Source organism: Marmota marmota, unplaced genomic scaffold (assembly GCF_001458135.2).
Source record: "Marmota marmota marmota unplaced genomic scaffold, marMar, whole genome shotgun sequence".
NCBI classification, from domain to species: Eukaryota; Metazoa; Chordata; class Mammalia; order Rodentia; family Sciuridae; genus Marmota; species Marmota marmota.
The window spans coordinates 34,890,907-34,911,072 of record NW_026000229.1 but is presented as its reverse complement, the minus strand read 5'-3'; the positions used below and the strand labels follow the sequence as shown (position 1 = coordinate 34,911,072).

Here is a 20,166-nt window from a genome sequence, read left to right as displayed (position 1 = left end):
AAATTTAAAATAAAAACCAAGGGCTGGGGTTGTGGCTCAGAGGTAGAGCACTCGCCTAGCATGTGCAAGAACCTAGGTTTGATCCTCAGCACCACATAAAAATAAATAAATAAAATAAAGGTATTATGTCCAACTACACTACTAAAAATAAATGTTAAAAATAATATTTTCTAAAAAATAAAAACCAAAATTGACTATTTCAGAGCAGACTAAGCCAGATTTGGAAATAATCATTGCTCTGGTTTATAATATGCTATATGGTATAGGAACCCAAATCTGAAAAATGACTTCTTAGGAGTTAGTAATCCAATTGAATAAAGGCTAATCCTTAGATGTAGTAATATTAATATGGAAATTCAAATGTGTGAATTTTCATTGTGCATTTAGTAGACAAAATACTTTTAAAACTATAATTTTTCTGCCAGGACCAAATACCTTATGAAAAGTTGGAGGCCAGCCTGGGCAACATAATGAGACCCCATGTTTAAAAAAAAAATTATACTGAGAATAATGTTAATATTATAAGCCTACTTAGAAAGCAAAGTGTTAATGATATTGATATACTATAGTAATGAATTAATGTCATATGTGAAATAAAGAGTATATTTCTAATTTCCTGGGGATTTCATCTTGTGAAGTCATAATAAGTATGATTTAAAAACATTTTTTTGGGGGGCGTGGATACCAGGTATTGAACTTGGGCACTCAACCACTGAGCCACATCTCCAGCCCTATTTTGCATTTTGTTTAGAGGGTCTCACTGAGTTGCTTAGCACATCGCTTTTTGCTGAGGGTCGCTTTGAACTTATAACCCTCCTGTCTTAGCCTTCTGAGATGCTTAAAAATTAACTTTTGATGCTGTCCCATAATTCTTGGATGTTCTGGCGAGTATGTGAGGGAAAAGGTATGCTCATACACTGCTGGTGGGACTGCAAACTGGTGCAGCCCATATAGAAAGCAGTATGGAGATTTCTTGGAAAATTGAGAATGGAACCACCATTTGACCCAGCTGATTCATGGGTAGGGAGGGGGGAGCATGGGAGGAATAGATGAACTTTAGATAGGGCAAAGGGGTGGGAGGGGGCATGGGGTTAAAAGTGATGGTGGAATATCATGTCCAAAGTACATGTATGAAAACATGAATTGGTGTGAATTTACTTTGTATACAACCAGATATGAAAAATTGTGCTTTATGTGTAATATAATACAGAAATTATAAAATGTATTTTTTAATTTATTTTTGTGATGCTGGGGATTGAACCATGGAGTGCTCTACCACTAAACTATATCCCCAGTCCCTTTTAAAATTTTGAGACAGGGTCTTGCTAAATTGCTCAAGCTGTCCTCGTACTTGGAATCTTCCTGCCTCAGCTTCTTAGTTAGCTGGGTTTAGAGAAGTGTGCCACTGTGTCTGGCCTAAAAATTTGATTTTTCCTAACCTTCTAGCTAAGATTTAACATGACTCTTTCTTTTTTTGGTGCTGGGGATTGAATCCAGGGCATGCTAGTCAGGTATTCTAACACTGAGCCACATCCTCAGCCCAGATTTAACAGGTCTTGTGTGTTCTAATATGATGATGAAGCATTTAGCCCAGCTGTTCTGATCTGGTGAGGTTAGAATTGAAAATTGCTATTGGCTATACTGTGCAGGAAGCAGAGACCCAAGGGGTTTTTATTCAGAATACCTTGGGCCAAGTTTATTTGTAATTACCTCTTGGTAAGTCTTTTTCCTGAGCTGGTTTAAACTGTGCTAGTCAGATTAAAGTTTAAGTCTGCTTAAATTTAAGTTGAGGGCTGGGGATATGGCTCAAGCGGTAGCGCGCTCGCCTGGCATGTGTGCGGCCCGGGTTCGATCCTCAGCACCACATACAAACAAAGATGTTGTGTCCACCGAGAACTAAAAAATAAATATTAAAAAAATTCTCTCTCTCTCTCGCTCTCTCCCTCTCTCTTTAAAAAAAAAAAAAATTTAAGTTGAATGATACTCATGAATCCTCCCTCAGACACAGCCTAGATTATCAGACTACTGCTTGGAGATTTTCTAATCTATTTGACTTCTGGTGTGACAGGTCTGAAACTCCCAAGGCCTGAACAAAATATTTGGATCTCATTGTTCATATTTTGGTCTACTACTTAAATATCCATTTAATAATATTATTTAAGATGAATTTTCAGATTTGTTTAACCATGCCAGATATCCTCAGTAAGAGAATTCTTACAATTTGAACTTTTAAAATTTGGATTTGAATCTTCATGAACTTTAGGATAATTTTAGATGTAGGTTTCATCATTCATTTATGTTTTGTATTGGGGATTGAACCTAGGGACATTTTACCACCAAGCTACATCCCCAGCGCTTCTTTATTTTATTTTTATTATGAGACAGGTTCTCACTAAGTTGCTGCAGCTGATCTAGAACTTGCGATCCATAGCCTGATTAACTGTCAAGAATTTTAATCTGATGAATATGCTACAACATATCTTGGACTTTGTTGGCAAAGTTACTTGTTATATTGAGATTTAATTTCAGCTGGATAGAATTCATATTTAGTCATTTTCCGGTAAATTTCACAGGGTAGATCAGGAACTAAGATTTATTGGGTTTAAGAGATTTAGGATATGGGTAGATGAACCATTTGATTGTAGGTGAGCCTCTGAGTTGATCACCACCTTTGTTTCCATTTTGTCCTGAGCTTCCTGTGTAGATAAATGAGGTTATTTGAGTAAACTGTCTTATAATCTTTTACTAAGAATTTGTGCATTGATTTTAAGAGTGTTGTAGAAGTGATTATTATTTATATCTTTAGGTATATAGAAATGAAAGAAGTGGCTTTTCCTCCTTTGACTTCTTGACAGAAGATGCTTCCACTTTACTAGTGGGACACTGGGATGGAAATATGTCACTGGTGGATAGACGGACACCTGGAACTTCTTTTGAGAAACTAATTCGTTCTTCTTTGAGAAAAATAAGAACTGTTCATGTCCACCCAGTGCACAGACAGTATTTCATGACTGCAGGGTTGAGGTATGTTCTTCTGAAAATGTAATGATTTAGTCCTTTTTTTTTAATATTTATTTTTTAGCTGCAATTGGATATAATGCCTTTATTTTATTTATTTATTTTTATGTGGCGCTGAGGATCGAACCCAGGGCCTTACACATGCTAGACGAGCGCTGTGCCGCTGAGCCACAACCCCAGCCCAGATTTAGTCCTTTTCATGCCATGAATACATGGTTTAGTTTGGTTGTCAAACACATCTGACTTTTGTGATACACAAAGGCCAAATAATTTTCCTTTCTTCACTAATGGGGGCTTTTCTTGAGTGAGATTTTTTTTTTTTAAATGAGAAATTCATTTGGATTTAATAAATAGTGAAAATATTGAAAGAAATATACATTTTTGTTTTCATTGGCACCATATGCATATGCATTTATTTCTAGTTTTATGAGAAGAAAATTTTTATAACCTGCGCATGATGGCATATGCCTGTAATCCCAAGAGGCTGAGGCAGGAGAATCGTGAATTCAAAGCCAGCCTCAGCAACTTAGTGAGGCGCTAAGCAACTCAGGGAGACCCTGTCTCTAAATAAGATCCAAAAAAGGGCTGGGGATGTGGCTCAGTGGTGAAGTGTCCCTGAGGTCAATCTCTGGCACTAAAACAAACAAAAATAAAATAAAATTGTACGTGATCTGTAACTTGGCTTTTTTCTTGGAGAGATTAAAAAATCTGTGTTGCCTTTTTTCTTGGAGAGATTGAAAAACCAATTCTGTACATGCAGGTTATAGGTATCTGCTCTAATTTTTGAATTTTTCTAATATTTTACTTTTCATCTGTATCAATAACTTTAAAATTAAAACCGAATTAGGGGTTATGTCTTAAATGTTATTCCATGTAGCAAGTATTTGAGTTTCTAACTTATGTTTAACCCTGTTCTAGAGGCTCATTACATGTATTCTGGCAACACTAATAATTCTTCCTCTCATTACAGGGATATTCATATTTATGACGTCAGGCACCTGAAACTCAGGGGAAGCCAGCCTTTGATTTCTTTGACTGAACACACGAAGAGCATTGCTTCTGCCTATTTTTCACCTGTTACTGGTAACAGAGTAGTGACCACATGTGCTGATTGTAAGCTGAGGTAAATTCAGAAGGCAGAAATATGGGTTTAAGGAATCTGAAGAGTCTGTAGCTATTGTGTTGGTAAAGGAGACACTTAATTTACTGTTGTTCCTATTTAATCGCTAGGGTTACTATTTTGTGGCCATATTGAGGTTCACAGAAACCATATACTTAATGGTTTCACAGCAGTTTTGGGGTCTAGGAGATTTCCTTGAGATTGGAAAAGGTCTATAGCTACCCTGGGGAATTGATGGTCAAGCTTTCTTTTCAACACTGAAGCAGCCCTCAAATCCCAATGAAACCAGGTTGTGTGTCCTCTTGGAAAGGAGATAATTTTAGCATAGGGAGAAGCTCTTACTTTGTGGCATAGGTTCTACATTACAGGTGAATTGTTGAATGGAAATTGTATAGTCCCAGACCATGGGCAGGCAGAAAACATAGCAAAAATTTGGCTTATTTATAAACTTGTGGATATGGTTCTAGGGTTTTGGCTTTGGTATTTTCTAAAGCTACTTCCTAAAAATTGATTTTAAAATCAGTTGAACCAAAGTAGAAAAGTCTTTCAACAAATATCTGTTGAATATATACCATGAGTCAGGCTCAGATATGGCACTTTATTTCTGGTTGGAAGTTTATGGAATGGCACCCATTAGGAAAAGCATGGTCTGCAATGTGTGACAGGTGCCCAGTTAGTTTCTAGCACAGTATATGAGCATTACCAAGAGATGAAGTAAGAGAGTCACTAGGCACCCCTGTGTCCTATTTCCACAGTGCAGTTTCTTTAGTTTTGAGCTACCTATTGTCCCATTCTTGTTCATTTACACTGACAAGTTTACTTTTGTTACATTAACCATTAATGATTTGGCTTTCTAGTAATCTAGGCAAGAAGCTCTAGTGTGGAGTAAGTACATTGTAATAGTTAAGCAAAATGAAAAGGGGAGATGGTAGTGATGTGTTTGGTTTCCTTCTGGCACAGTACTTAGTGGAGGCTTCTGGACTCTTTGGGTGCTGGCCCTTCAGCACCTGGAAATGATAATATCAGGCCCTCAACTGATGAGTTTTGTAGGGAAATTGCTCTTGATACATGTGTATACTTTAAGGGAATTTGCATTTTCAAATCACATCCCTGTGTATGTCTCATTGTGAATCCAAATATAGTTTGAGTCAAGATTATCACTTTAGAATGTTCATTTTAAGTTTGGAGTATTAGTTTAAATATCTCCACATAAATCCATAAATACTGGATTTTATAATATTCCTTATAATTTTATAATATTCTTTTAGTTCAGTATATCTGCTGAGGTTAGAATATGATATATATATATTTTAAAATAATTATAGTTAATACAACAAACCAATGAATGTCTTGTTAAATACACTGATGCTATTTCAGGAAAATTTCCAGAAGTAATAAAAATCTATCTGGTTCATGTTATTTTGCAGAGTCTTTGACAGCAGCTGTATTTCTTCCCAGATTCCTCTCCTCACCACCATCAGGTAGGCTTCCATATGCCAAATAACAGTTCCTGGATTGCTTTGAACTATTTGTTGGAGGGCATAAGTTAGACGTCTGATTGTTAAAGAGTTGTAATAGGCCTGATTTTTGTATCACATTGTATAAGTGTCCTAGTTTTCTAGTTGCTATCCAGAAGAGCTCTTGCTTCCAGGTTGCCTGTGTCTATAAAGAGGTTCAATCTCTTTTAGTCAGTAGCTATTCTCTGCAGGTGGAAGTTATTTTTGGATAAGGTTAATGACTTTATTCTGACCTGAATTACTCATGTTACTTTATTAAAGAAGACTAACTACTCATTTGCTGATGAGGCTATCTGAAGCTCTGTTTATTTGTGCTTGTTTATTCTGGGCTCGAGTGCCTTTCCCATCTTCCTACTTATTTAATTTCTTTGATTACCCTCTTTTTCCATCTGCTGTTTAGAGAGAGTGAGTGTTTTTTTACACCTAGCTTTACACCATGCCTTCTCCCTTGATAACTCCGTTTTTTAGTGTTTATGAAGTTGGGGACAGGGTGTATGATTGTTGCTTTCTGAGATTTATAGTCTTTATAGGCTATACTTAAGTATATTTATTTTTTGTAAGTTTTTTGCCATTTAAATTTCTCTTCCATACTTTATGTTCTAGCTTAAAAGTTTCTTTTTTTCATATTCACAATTTACTTGACAAAAATTGTACATAGGCTGGGCACGGTGGCCCACACCTGTAATCTCATTGGCTCTGGAGGAGGTTGAGGCAGGAAGATTGTGAGTTCAAAGCCAGCCTCAGCAACTAAGGTGCTAAGCAACTAAGTGAGACCCTGTCTCTAAATAAAATACAAAAAAGGCCTGGGGTTGTGGCTTGGTGGTTGAGCGCCCCTGGGTCTAATCCCCATTATCAAAAAAAAAAAAAAAAAAAAANTTCCTTTCCTTTCCTTTCCTTTCCTTTCCTTTCCTTTCCTTTCCTTTCCTTTCCTTTCCTTTCCTTTCCTTTCCTTTCCTTTCCTTTCCTTTTCTTTTCTTTTCTTTTTCTTTATTGTAGTTGTAGATGGACAGCATGCCTTTATTTTACTTATTTTTATGTGGTGCTGAGGATTGAACCTAGTGCCTTACACATGTGAGGCAAGTCTCAGCCCTGGTAGTTCATTTTTTAAATAGTTTGAGGAACCTTCATACTGCTTTCTATAGTATCTGTACCAGTTTACATTTCCACCAACAGTGTATAGGGTTTCTTTTTCTCTACATCCTCTCCAACATTCCAACATTTATTTATTTATTTTTTTCTTTTGTGCTAAAGATCAAACTCAGGGCCTGGTGCTTGCTAAGCAGATACTTTACCATTGAGCTGAACCCCTAGCCCTACGCTATGACTTAATAATAGCTGTTTTAACAGATGTGAGGGGATATTTTATTGTGGTTTTAATTTGTATTTCTCTGATTTAGTGAAGCTGAACTTTTAAAAACCTATCTGTTGGCCATGTATACATCTTTTTTAAAAGAAGTATCTATTCACATACTTTGCCCATTTTCTAATTGGGTTGTTTTTTTTATGGAGTTGAGTTCCTTATGTATTTTGGATATTAACTCCTCAGATACATATATTTTCTTCCACAGATTGTCTTTTCACTCTGCAGATGGTTTCCTTAGTTGTGCAATAGGTTTTTAGTTTGATAAAGTTCCATTAGTCTATTTTTTTGGGGGGTGAGGGTGGTAACAGGGATTGAACTCAGGTGCTCTTAACCACTGAGCAACATCCCTAGTCCTTATTTTTTATTTTGAGACAGGCTCTCGCTAAGTTAATCAGGCCCTCACTCAGTTGCTGAGGCTGACTTTGAACTTGTAATCCTCCTGCCTCAGCCTCCCAAGCCACTGGGATTACAGGTGTGCACTACTATGCCTGACTTATTTTTGCTTTTATTGCCTGTGCTTTTGAGTTCATATCCAAAAACTCATACTCCAGACTAATGTTATGGAACTTCCCCCTGTGTTCTTCTAGTAGTCTTCCAGTTTTAGGTCTTGCATTTAAGTCTTTAATCCATTTAAATTGATATTGGTGTATGGTAGAAATCCATTTTCATTCTTCTGTATGTGAATATCCTATTTTTCTAACATCATTTATTGAAGAGACTGTACTTTCCCTATTGTGTGTTCTTGGCATCTTTGTCAAAAATCAGTTGACTGTAAATGGTGTGGATTTATCTCTAGGCTGTATATTCAGATACATTTATATGTATATCTGTTTTTATGTCAATACCATGTTAATTACAGTAGCTTTGTAGTATATTTTTAAGCCAGGTAGTGTGATGCTTCAGCTTTGTTTGCATAATATTTGATTGGCTCTCCAGAATTTTAGCATTGCTTTCTATTTTTATAAAAAATGTCTTTGGAATTTTGATAGAAATCACATTGAATCTATAGATTGAGAAGTATGGACATTTTTAAAATACCAGTTTTTCTTTTTTTTTTTTTTAAAAAATTTCTTTTAGTCGTACACAATGCCTTTATTTATTTATTTATTTATTTATTTATTTATTTATTTTTATGTGGTGCTGAGGATTGAACCCAGGGCCTTGCACGCTTTAGGCGAGCGCTCTATTGCTGAGCCACAACCCCAGTCCCAATACCAGTTTTTTTTAATCTGTGAACACAGGATATCTTTACATTTATTTGTGTCTTGTTCAATTTTTTTTTTTTTATCAGCATTTTGTAGTTTTCAGCATTTAGGTCTTTTTACCTCTGCCATAATCTATTTTCCATTGTTATAATAGAATAATGGAGCCTGGAAATTTGTAAAGAAGAGAGGTTTATTTTTGTTCAGGGTTTTGGAGCCTGGGAAGTGTGAAAGTATAATGCTGGCATCTACTTAGCTTCTGGTGAGGGCCTCATGCTCCTTCAACTCATGTTGGAAAGCAGAAGGACAAGCAGGTGCCGGTGAAAGACAAAATACAGAGGTGGACTCGCTTAACAACAGCCTGTTCTTGCAGGAACTAATGTGATTCTGTGAGAGTGAGAACTCACTCATCCAAGAAAGGTATTAATCCATTCACGAGACCTCTACTTCCATGACCCAGTGCCCACCATCCAACACTGCTGCAAAATCAAGCTTCCACTTGAGTTTCAGAAGGAAAAACATGTATTCAAACCACAGCAACCTTCTTGGTTCATTACATTTATTCCTGAAAGTGGGTATGGTGGTGTGTGCTTGTAGTCCTAGCTATAACCTGAGGCAGGAGGATTGCCTGAGTCCAGAAATTTGAGGTAAGACCCTATCTCGGAAAACAAAATCAAAATTTATTCTGAAGCAGCTACAGGTCAGGAGGGTTCTATCTGAACAAAAGGGAAGTTTTTTCCAACAACCACAACAAAAAATTTATTCTGAAGCATTTTACTTTTTTGTAGTTATTATATGTGGAATTCTTTTCTTCTTCCCTCCCTCCCTTAGGATTGAACCCAGGACCTCTTGCATGCTAGACAAGTGCTCTTATCACTGAGCTACATCCCCAGCCTTAGGGATGTTTTCTTTATTTCTTTTTTAGATGTTGATGTATAGACTGTATAGAAAAGTCATCCCCTGGGTTAGTTTACCATTACCTTGCTCACCCCCCCCAAAAGAAATACCACTGATTTTGTATGTTAAATTTTATATTCTGAAGCTTTTTGAAATTTTCATCAGTTTTTAGGATTAATTTGTACCTATGGTCATATTGACTGTGAACAATGACAGTTTTGCTTCTATGGTCATATTGATTTCGAACAATAACAATTTTACTTCTTTTCCAATTTGGATGTCTTTTATTTCTTTTTCCTTCCTTATTGTTCTGTATGGGAGTTACTTTTGGTACTCTGTGGAATAGAAGGGGCAAGAGGGGGCATCCTTGCCTTGTTTCTGATTTTAGAGGAAAAGCTTTCAATTTTTCACTGTTGCATATGAATTTTGCTGTGGTTTTTATTGTCTATGGTCTTTACTATGTTGAGGTACAATACTTCACTACCTTATTTGTTGAGAGGATTTTATCAGGAAAGGGATTGAAGTTTGTCAAATATTTTTCAAAATCTGTTGAGATAGTCATGGGTTTTTTGCTTCATTGTGTTAATGTGGAGTATCATATTTATAGATTTGCATATTTTGACCATTCTTGTATCCTTAGGGTAACTCTCACTTTATCATAATGAACAATCTCTTTAAAATGCTGTTGATTTTGGTTTTCCATTGTTATAGTAGAATAATGGAGCCTAGAAATTTATAAAAAGAGAGGTTTATTTTGGTTCAGGGTTTTGGAGCCTGGGAAGTGTGAAAGTATAATGCTGTTATTTATTTATGTATGTATGTATGTATGTATGTACGTACGTATGTACGTACGTACCGGGGATTGAACCCAGGGACACATCACTACTGAGCTACGTCCCCAACCCTTTATATATTTTATTTCAAAACAAGGTCTTGCTAAGTTGCTGAATGAGACTGGCCTTGAACTTGTGATCCTCCTGCCTCAATCTCCCAGTTGCTGGGATTACAGGTGTGCACCACCACATCTGACTGCTAGTATTTTATTGAAGACTTTTGCATCTTTGTTCATCAGGGATATTGGCCTTCACTTTTCTTGTAGTGTCCCCTATACAGCGATGGCACAAGTGTAATACCAGCTAGTTTATCAGTTTCTAATTTTTTTTTTGTTTTGTTTTGGTACCGGGGATTGAACTCAGGAGCACTCGACTGCTTAGCCACATCCCCAGCTCTATTTTGTATTTTATTTAGAGACAGGGTCTCACTGAGTTGCTTAGTGCCTTGCTGTTGCTTAGGTGGCTTTGAACTCTTGATCTTCCTATCTCAGCCTCCTCAGGTGCTGGGATTACAGGTGTGTGCCACCACACCCGGCTTCTAATATGTTTTATTTATTTATTTATTTATTTATTTAGTTGTAGTTGGACACAGTATCTTTCTTTTATTTTTATGTGGTGCTGAGGATCGAACCCAGGGCCTCGCACATGCTAGGTGAGCGCTCTACCACTGAGCGACAATCCCAACCCATAATGTGTTTCTTTTTTTTTTTTTTTAAGTTAAAGTGATTATTTTTGAACAGTAAAAATTTTCATTAAAGCTTGGGTCATTTAGTGGCAGTAGGAAATATGGCTTTCTATAGTCCCTGCTTCTTTAATAATAAAGGATTGTTTACACAATCCCAGCAGCTGGGAAGGCTAGGGGCAGGAGGATTGCAAGTTGGAAGCCAGCCTCAGCAACTTGGTTAGAGACCCTGTCTTAAAATAAAAAATAAAAAGGGTTAGGGATGTTGCTCAGTGGTTAAGCGCCCCTCCGTTCAATCTCTGGTACCAAAGGAAAAAAAAAAAGAAAAGAAAAGGAAGGATTGTTAGTGGTATAAAGGTATAGAAAATAAAAGGGCAGCCCTTTACTGTTAGATTTTTTTTTTTTATTTTAAAGACATTTATTTTAAACACATGCAGAGCTGGATACAAATGCCTTTTAACCATGTGGCAGGGAAGATTATTACATTGACTGCTTACACTGATCATTTCTTCCTCTCCACTACTTTTAGATTTTGATCATGCTAGTTACCCCATGTGAGTAGAATCATATTCTATTTGTCCTTTTATTGCACTTAGTAAAGGTCCTCAGTGTTCATTCACATTGTAGTATGTGACAAGGTCTCCTTTTAAAGGCCATGTTATATTTTACATGTGTTTACCACATTTTATTTATCCATTCATCTGCCAGTGGATATTTGGGTTGTTTCAATTTCTTGACTATGGTGAATAATGCTGCTATTAACATGGCTGTACAGATATTTTCTGAAAATACTGCTTTGAATTCTTTTGTAGCATTGGTGATTAAACCCAGGGTTGCTCTACCACTGAGCTACATCCCCAACCCTTTTTTAAAAAAATTATATTTTGAGACAGTGTCTCACTAAGTTGCTGAGACTAGCTCAAACTTGGGATCCTCCTGCCTCAGACTTCCAAGTAACTGGGAGTATAAGTAAATGTCACTGTGTCTGGCGGAATTCTTCTGGATGTGTACACAGAAAAGGGTAATGGTAATATGATAATTCTATTTTTAATTTTGAGAGTAACCACCATACTATTTTCCATATTGGTTGCACTGTTTTACATGTCCCACCAGGAATGCCCAGGGTTCATTTTCTCTTCATCCTGGTGGGTGTCAAGGGATTCCGTTTTATTTATTTATATGTGGTGCTGAGGATCGAACCTAGGGCCTCACACAGGCTAGCGCTCTACCACTGAGCCACAACCCCAGGCCTCAAGGGATTCTTACCCATTGTAGTTTTGATTTACATTTGTCTAATGATTAGTGATTTGATTATCTTTTTTTAGGCTTTGCCATTTGTATATCTTCTTTGAAGAAATATCTATTCAAGTCCTTTGCCCGTTTTCCAATTGAGTTATTTGGTTTTGTTGCTTTATTTGTTGAGTTATAGGAGTTCTTTATGTATTCTGGACATTAACCCCTTATTGAATACATGATTTGCCAACATTTATTCAAATTCTTTAGATTGTCTTTCACTCTGTAGATTGTTTGTTTTGAAGTGCAGAAGTTTCTCAGTGTGATATAATCCCATTTCTCTACTTTTGCATTTGTTGTCCATGCTTTTTGTGTCATATCCAAGAAATCATTGCCAAATCTAATGCCTTAAAGCTTTTCATGTGTTTTTTTCCTAGGATTTTATAACTTTAGGTCTCAGGTTGATTTTTAATCTACTTTGACTTAATTTTTGTAATTGGTATAAGTCGAGGATTATTCATTTGCACATGAATACCAGTTTTCCCATCATTATTTGTTGAATATATTGTCATTTCCCTATTGTTGTGGTCTTGGCCCCTGAGGGTTTATTTCTGAAGTATTTATTCTGTTCCCCTGGTCTATATTTATATCTTTATTCCAGTAACACACTGTCTTAATTACTGTTGCCTTGTATTATGCTTTTTAAAAAAATATTTAGTTTTTAGTTAGACACAATATCTTTATTTTATTTATTTTTATGTGGTGCTGAGGATCGAACCCAGGGCCCTGCACGCGCTAGGCAAGCGCTCGGCAAGCGCTCCACCACTGAGCCACAACCCCTGCCCTTGTATTATGCTTCTTAAAAAAATTTTATTGATACATAATTGTATATCTTTATGGGCTATAGATGATTTATACATTGTATATTATTATTCAACTAGGATACTTAGTTATTCATCTCAAACATTTATCATTTTGTATTAAGGTTAAAAATCCTAGCCATTTGGGATTGTATGCTACAATATTGTTAACTATAATTACTCTCTGTACAATAAGACACCAACACTTATTCTTCTGTCTGGCTATACTTTGTATCTGTTAGGTAGAACTCCATCTCCTCCTCCCAGCCTCTGGTAGCTACTCTTCTGGTCACTAGTTTTATAAGCTTGGCCATTTTAGGTCCTGCAGATGAGTGAAGTCATGTGGTATTTGTCTTTCTGTGTCTGGTTTATTCCACTTAACATTATGATCTCCAGTTCTATCCATGTTGTTGCAAATGACAGGATTTTGTACTTTTTATAGCTAAATAGTGTTATATGGTATACACAGTATATTTATTTTTATGTGGTGCTGAGGATCAAACCCAGAGCCTAACATATGCAAGGCAAACGCTCTTACCACTGAGCTACAGTCCCAGCCCTTGTCTTTTTGATTATAGTTATTCTAAATGGAGTTAGATGATATCTCATTGTGGTTTTGATTTGCATTTACCTGATGATTAGTGATATAGAACATTTTTTCATATACTGGTTGACCATTTATATATCTTCTTTTGACAAGTGTCTATTCAAATTATTTGCCTATTTTTAAATCAGATTCTTTTTGCTGTTTCTTTTTCTTTCTTTTTTTTTTTTGGGGGGGGGTGGTTGCTTGTATGTTTTGGATATTAATACCTTGTCAGACAGTTTGCAAATATTTTGTCTCTTCACTGTTGACCATTTCCTTTGCTGTGCAAGAAGAGTTTTAGTTTGAAGTAATCCTGTTTGTCCTTTTTTAAAAAATATTTTTAGTTGTAGATGGACACAATACCTTTATTTAATTTATTTGTATGTGGTACTGAGGATTGAACTCAGTGCCTCACCTGTGCTAGGCAAGTGCTCTACCACTGAACCACAACCCCAGCCCTATTTGTTTTTTATCTTGTATTACCATATTGTATCATGTTTTGAAATTAACAATTAAAGGTCTTCAACTTTGTCTTCTTTTCAAGATAGCTTTGACTATTTGAGCTCCCATATGAATTTTTCTTTTTTTCCTTCTGGTACCAGGGATTGAACCCAGGGAAAATTAACCACTAATCCACATCTCTAACCCTTTTTATTCTTATTTTGAAGAGGCCCTCACTAAGTTGCCCCAGCTGGCCTTGAAGTTGCAGTCCTCCTGCCACTCAACCTCCCGAGTTGCTGGGGTTACAGGGATGCATCACTACACCCAGTAGACCCCCTCCTTTTTTTTTAAAAGAGAGGAGGTTTCATTATATTGCCCAGGTTGGCTCTTAACTCTTGGGCTCAAGCAGTCTTCCTGACTCAGCCTCCTGAGTAGCTGGAACTACAGGCATGTGCCACTTTGCCTGGCTTAAACAACTAATTTTTATGTGTTCGTTTAGTAAAGTTGCTTATTATACACTTTTTTTTTTTTTTTGCATAGAATCTTTAATTTTTTTTTACATTTAAGATCATGTCCTCTGCAAACAGGTAATTTTATTTCTTCATTTCTTTTTCTTATTTAATTATGGTGGCTTAGAATTCTAGTCCTGTGTTGAATAGAAGTGACAGGAGAGCACAACCCTGTCTTAATCTTGATCTCAGAGGAAATCGTAAAAGTCTTTTTTTATTGAACATATTGGTTTTGAGCTTTTCAGGTATGGCTTTCATTTTGTAGATATAGTTTCCTTCTATTCCTAGTTTGTTGAGTGTTTTTAGCATGACGATGCATTGAAGTTTGTCAAATGGTTTTTCTTCATCAATTGAGATAATCATATGCTTTTCTTTATTTATTTCTTATTTATTCTAGTACAATAGTGTGTGTTTTTTTTTTTTTCAATAGTGTGTTAAATTGATGGTGGAACCATCCTTGAATCCCACTTGCTAATGATGTGTAATTATTTTAATGCTCTGTTGAATTTGGTTTGCTATTTTGTTCAGGATTTTTACATCAGTATTGATCAAGGATATTGGTCTATAGTTTTCTTGTATATTTGTCTGGCTTTAGTATCAGAGTGAGGCTGTCCTCAGAATGAGTATGGCAGTGTTCCCTTCCATACTTTGAAGAAATCTGAGAAGCACTGATATCAATTCTTATCAGTATTTAGTAGAATTCTTTGGTGAAGCCATCAGGCTTTGTACTTCTTTTGGAAGGTTTTTGATTACTTCTTCAATCTCCTTGTTATAAAATTATAGGACTGTTTAGAGTTTTTATGTCTTTAGGAGTAAGTCTTATTAGGTTATATTTCTAGAAATTTGTCTTCTGGATTATCTAGTTTGCTTATAATTGTTCATAGTATTCTCTTAAAATCCTTTTTGTGACATCAGTTGTAATGTTCCCTCTTTGATTTTATTTTTTTTGAATTTTTTTTCTTGGTTAACCTAGCTAAGGGTTTGCCAATTTTGTTGATCTTTTTAAAAAACATCTCTTAGTTTACCTGATTTTTTTTTCCTGTTGTTTTTATTTATTTCTGTGCTCAACTTTGTTTTCTTTCTTTCTTCTGCTAACTTTGGGTTTAGTTTGTTCTTTTTCTGAGTCTTGGAATTACAGGCTTAAGTTATTGATTTGAGATATTTCTCTTCCTTTATTTTGGTGGGTTGAACCTAGGGCCTCATGCATGCTAGGCAAGCACTCTACTACTGAACTCTATCCCCAGCCCTGTTTTTTTTTTTTTTGAGAATTTATTTAAAATATTTATTTATTTTTTTAGTTTTCGGCGGACACATCTTTGTTTATATGTGATGCTGAGGATTGAACCCGGGCCGCACGCATGCCAGGCAAGCATGCTACCGCTTGAGCCACATCCCCAGCCCTGTTTTTGTTTTTTAATATAAGCATTTATCTCTTAGTATTGTTTTCACTGCATGCATAAATTTTGTATGTTGTGTTGTCATTTTCATTTGTCTTCAATGTTTTGTAATTTCTCTTGTGATTTATTCTTTGAGACCTAAATGTATTTTTATTTTTATTTTTTTTTTGTACCAGGGATTGAACTCAAGGGCACCCAGCCACTGAACCACATCCCCAGCCCTATTTTGTAATTTATTTAGAGACAGGGTCTCAACTGAGTTGCTTAGTGCCTTGCTTTTGCTAAGGCTGGCTTTGAATTTGTGATCCTCCTGCCTCAGGCTCCTGAGCCACTGGGATTACAGGAGTGCACCAGTTTGCCCAGCTTTAAATGTATTTTTTTTTATTTTAAAGTTGTATGAACTGTGATAGCAAAAAAAAAAAAAAATTGTATGGCATATAAAATGGTCTTAAGTTCAGATGTCAGGGGAATGTAATAGGGAAAGTGGCAGATCTTGTTAAAGCAAGAAATAACCTAGTTTATAGATTTCTTATTTTCAGGACTTTTCTTTGGATATGCTTATAAGAAAAAAGTACATTGATCTAGGAACAGTGAGCAAGGAAGGTACCATTTTTTTTAATATTTATTTTTTAGTATTAGATGGACACAGTGTGTGTGTGTGTGTGTGTGTGTGTGTGTGTGTGTATATATATATATATTTATATATATATTTATATTTATTTATTTATTTTACATTTTTTCTGAGGATTGAACCCAGAGCCTCGTGCATGCTAGATGAGCACTCTACCACTGAGCCACAACCTCAGCTGGAAGGTACCATTTTGATAGTCACTTGGTTACTATCCTCTGAGCATAAATAACTCTGCTCAGTACCAGAAGTTCAAAGTTGAGGAAGACCTCATGTTTTCTGAGTTTCAGACTTGTAGGAGGATGAGATAAGACTGGTGAGAAGAAACTTGTCATTAAAAGAGAAAACTAGCATTTATTACAATGCCATCTTTACCCGCTGCCCAATTGTACTGTGAGTTATTTCAACACTAATTTTTTACAAAGTACTGTTGTTTTTCCCCTCATCTAGGCACAACACTATCACCGGACGATGGCTGACCCGGTTCCAAGCCGTGTGGGACCCTAAACAAGAAGATTGTATCTTAGTTGGCAGCATGGCCCATCCACGACGAGTGGAAATCTTCCATGAGACAGGAAAGAGGGTGCATTCTTTTCTTGGAGAATGTCTTGCCTCTGTGTGTTCCATCAATGTCATGCACCCAACTCGGTATATTCTGGCTGGAGGTAATTCCAGTGGGAAGTTACATGTTTTTATGAATTAAGAAAGCTACTTAGTTTCTAGGTAGGTATACCTATTTGTTCAAATTCATCACTGTCTAAGAAACCTAATGATACACATAGCTTAGTGTGTTTACTTGGTGTTATATTTATAAAATATAAAATTGCTTTATTAATAAGAACTATGAGCAGAATATACTAAATTTAGTAAGGGAGAAGCCTCAGAAGATGCTTCTCAGGCATGGAGAGGGAATTTGAGTAGAGGCTGAGATGCTTTTAGCACTTTTAATCAGGCAGTATGTTGAGAAAGTCTAACAAGATAAATTATAAAGCTTGAATGATCAGTATTAACTTTTTGTTATATAATGATAGTAATTTTTAGTCTACAATGATATATAGATTTGTGGTTTATTTTCTAAGTTTGTAGTGAATGTTTATTTTTAGGCTTATATGCTGGAAGGAGTCCTGAAAGGTCTTCTAACTCAATGATTTTGAAACTTAGTTTTTAAAAACAAGAACTTTTTTTTTTTTTTTTTTTTTTTGCACCTGCCTCTCAGTTAAATTTTATATAAGCCGGGCATGGGGGCGCACGTGTATAATCCCAGCAGTTTGGGAGGCTGAGACAGGAGAATCACAAGTTCAAAGCCAGCCTCAGCAAAAGCAAGGTGCTAAGCAACTCAGTGAGACCCTGCTTTCTAAATAAAATATAAAATAGGGCTAGGGATGTGGTTTGGTGTTCAGATGCCCCTGAGTTCAATTCCTGATACCCCACCCCCCAAAAAAAATTTATATGAAATGCCAAGAAAATTGCTAAGAACAATTTAGTCTGGGTATGTGGAGCCTTGCTTTTCCTCTTCCTCTGAACGGCTTCTGAGACACAGCCAAGGAGGATAGTCTAGGAGAGGGATCTGAGAAATATAGGGATCTGCCATAATACCTATATTCCAATGTAAGACTAGGAATTATAGCTCTTCATAGGAAGTCTGTTTAATGGTCAGAGGTTAGAAGTAGTGTTTAAAAAAAAGGAAGAATTACTTAAGAACAGAAAACATAATAAGAATAAATATTGTTTTATAAAACTTAGTTAATATGCATATATATGTAGGTTTATGTTTATGTATATACTGATGTAAAAATTTTTTAATTAGAAGTGAAAGCTACTGCCTTAGTATGTCCCAGATGCCCTAGTCTGTCCGTCTTTAAGCTCTTCAGATTTAATAGTCTGAATAACTTTAATTTCTCTTCATATTTTGGGACATATCATACTACTTTTTTTTTTTTAAGAAATTGTTTTCTCAGAAGTTAATGGTAATTTCAATGGGCCTACTGTTGGGAAGAGGGGTTGCTAAATCAGTGACTAATATTACTGTGTAACATCTATTCAGCTTTTTCCATTGTTCTTCATTGCCAAAGTACTACTGAAAGACTTGTAACTAAAAGCTTAGACAATATGTTTGAATTATAAGAATTAGGAAATATTATCTTCTCATAATTGTATAGCAAAGAAATAAAGTGAGTATTTTCCTTGAACATTTTTTTCTAAGTAATTTTCTCTGTAATTAAACTTAAGTGTTCTGAGACTTAGTTTATTAATAGGTTATGGGTGTTTATAAAGAATGGGAGTTGTGTTTTCTGGGTGTTATGATACAAGCATTGGTAAGTGTGATGGAAACATTAATTTACAAAATGGAAAGTAAAGCTAAATGAGGTTGAATTATGTCTGAACTGTTTAGGAAAACAGTAAAGGAAGGCTTTAAGCTTCCTTTCCCTTTTTCTATACCAGTTAATTTCATAGTTTCCAGAGTGGTTAGTTCTGTGGGAATTGTTCTTTTTAAGATGCTGAAAACTACTCTTGATCAAATTAGTACCATCATTTAAGCTTTGAATACTTGGTAGCAATGGGGGGGGGGGTCTCTGCAATAAACACAAGAAAATTCCTGACTTTTGTGGTTTCCTTTGCCATTGCAGCATCATAAACTGCTATTTATATCCAGTTTCACTTAGTAGAGTTATACCTTCTTGAGGCAATGCAGGAAGGACGGAGAATGAGTAGGCACTTGTTTCTTGGTCATAAGCTTTATAACAGAGTAATTGTGTACATCTAGACAGCACATAAAGAAAAACTGCCTCCCTTAGGACATTCTTAAACTGTAATCTGTAATGTAATTTCTCGAGTCTGGTTTACAGCTGTGTGGCTTCTGTAATTATATGTGTATTGTGATTGCTCCTTTCCTTTGGGATAAACTTTTGCTGTCAGTTTGACCTTTTGGATTTCTCCTAAACTCATAAGCTCTGAATTCCCGTGGAGCTGTTTTCTTTGAGGTGACCTGCCTTTTTGCTGTTAAGGAGTTGTTCTCGTATTGAGTAGACAGAGATTTGGTCAGATTAGGAGTGACCACAGATGATTCGAAATGAACAGAATCTGAATTGCTTCAGTCCTATTTTAGTATTCTGGTCTTTGAATTTCCTTTTCACAGAGAAGATTTGGTGAAGGAAGTTCTTCAGAAAAGCAGCAAGCTTCAGGCTGTGGATACAAAGATTTAATTCCTTCAGCCAGCAAACAGCCATACTAGGTAATCCTGAGAAAACTACTTAAGCTTCATGGTTTTCATTACCAGAACAAGGTCCAATTCACCTCAAATTATTCCACATTTAAAGTTTTTCAGTTTCTAGTCATTTATTCTGGGATGGGGGGACAATGAGAATTGATGGATATATGTTATTTTGTATGATCCAATTGTGAATAGCAGTCAGCTATGTAAATCCTACTGGTAGTATCCTTTTATCTATGTGTTAGTAACTTTTGATACTGTGAGATGGTATATAAGTTAAAAAACAAAGAGCCCACTTTTTCATGGTATTTAAATATTTATTTTAAGTTTAAAAATAATTTTCATGGCACCAATGATTTTATGCTAACTACATACTGCATACGTAGAAAAAAAGTACATTGCTTTGAAGGAAAATGTAACTCAAGTTTTTGGCACACGAAAGGTTAACAACTATTTTTAAGTGAAACTAAGAAATTCACATTTGCAGGTAGTTTACCCTCTACTGCTTAAAGATGCAGTTCGCTATTCTTCAGAAAGTTATTTCCTCCGAAAGATGATGCTATGGAAACCATTGATTTTTCTACAGTGAGATAAAATGAGAGACATAGTAGAACACGAAAAACCAGATAAAAAACTTGAACAGTTTTTAATGGTGGGGAGATATCAAAA

General features: G+C 35.8%; 1 protein-coding gene across 1 annotated transcript in view; it reads left to right on the top strand.

The window, feature by feature from the left end:
- The window catches only part of Wdr76 (WD repeat domain 76), a 44,861-nt gene extending 26,386 nt beyond the window's left edge, over positions 1-18,475 (top strand). Inside the window, exons 9-12 of the mRNA XM_048793252.1 lie at positions 2,807-3,024; positions 3,989-4,141; positions 5,566-5,619; positions 16,737-18,475. Of these exons, the coding sequence (XP_048649209.1) occupies positions 2,807-3,024; positions 3,989-4,141; positions 5,566-5,619; positions 16,737-16,989 (678 nt within the window). The 3' untranslated portion in view covers positions 16,990-18,475. The remainder of the gene's footprint in view (positions 1-2,806; positions 3,025-3,988; positions 4,142-5,565; positions 5,620-16,736) is intronic.
- The last annotated feature ends 1,691 nt before the right edge of the window (positions 18,476-20,166 follow it).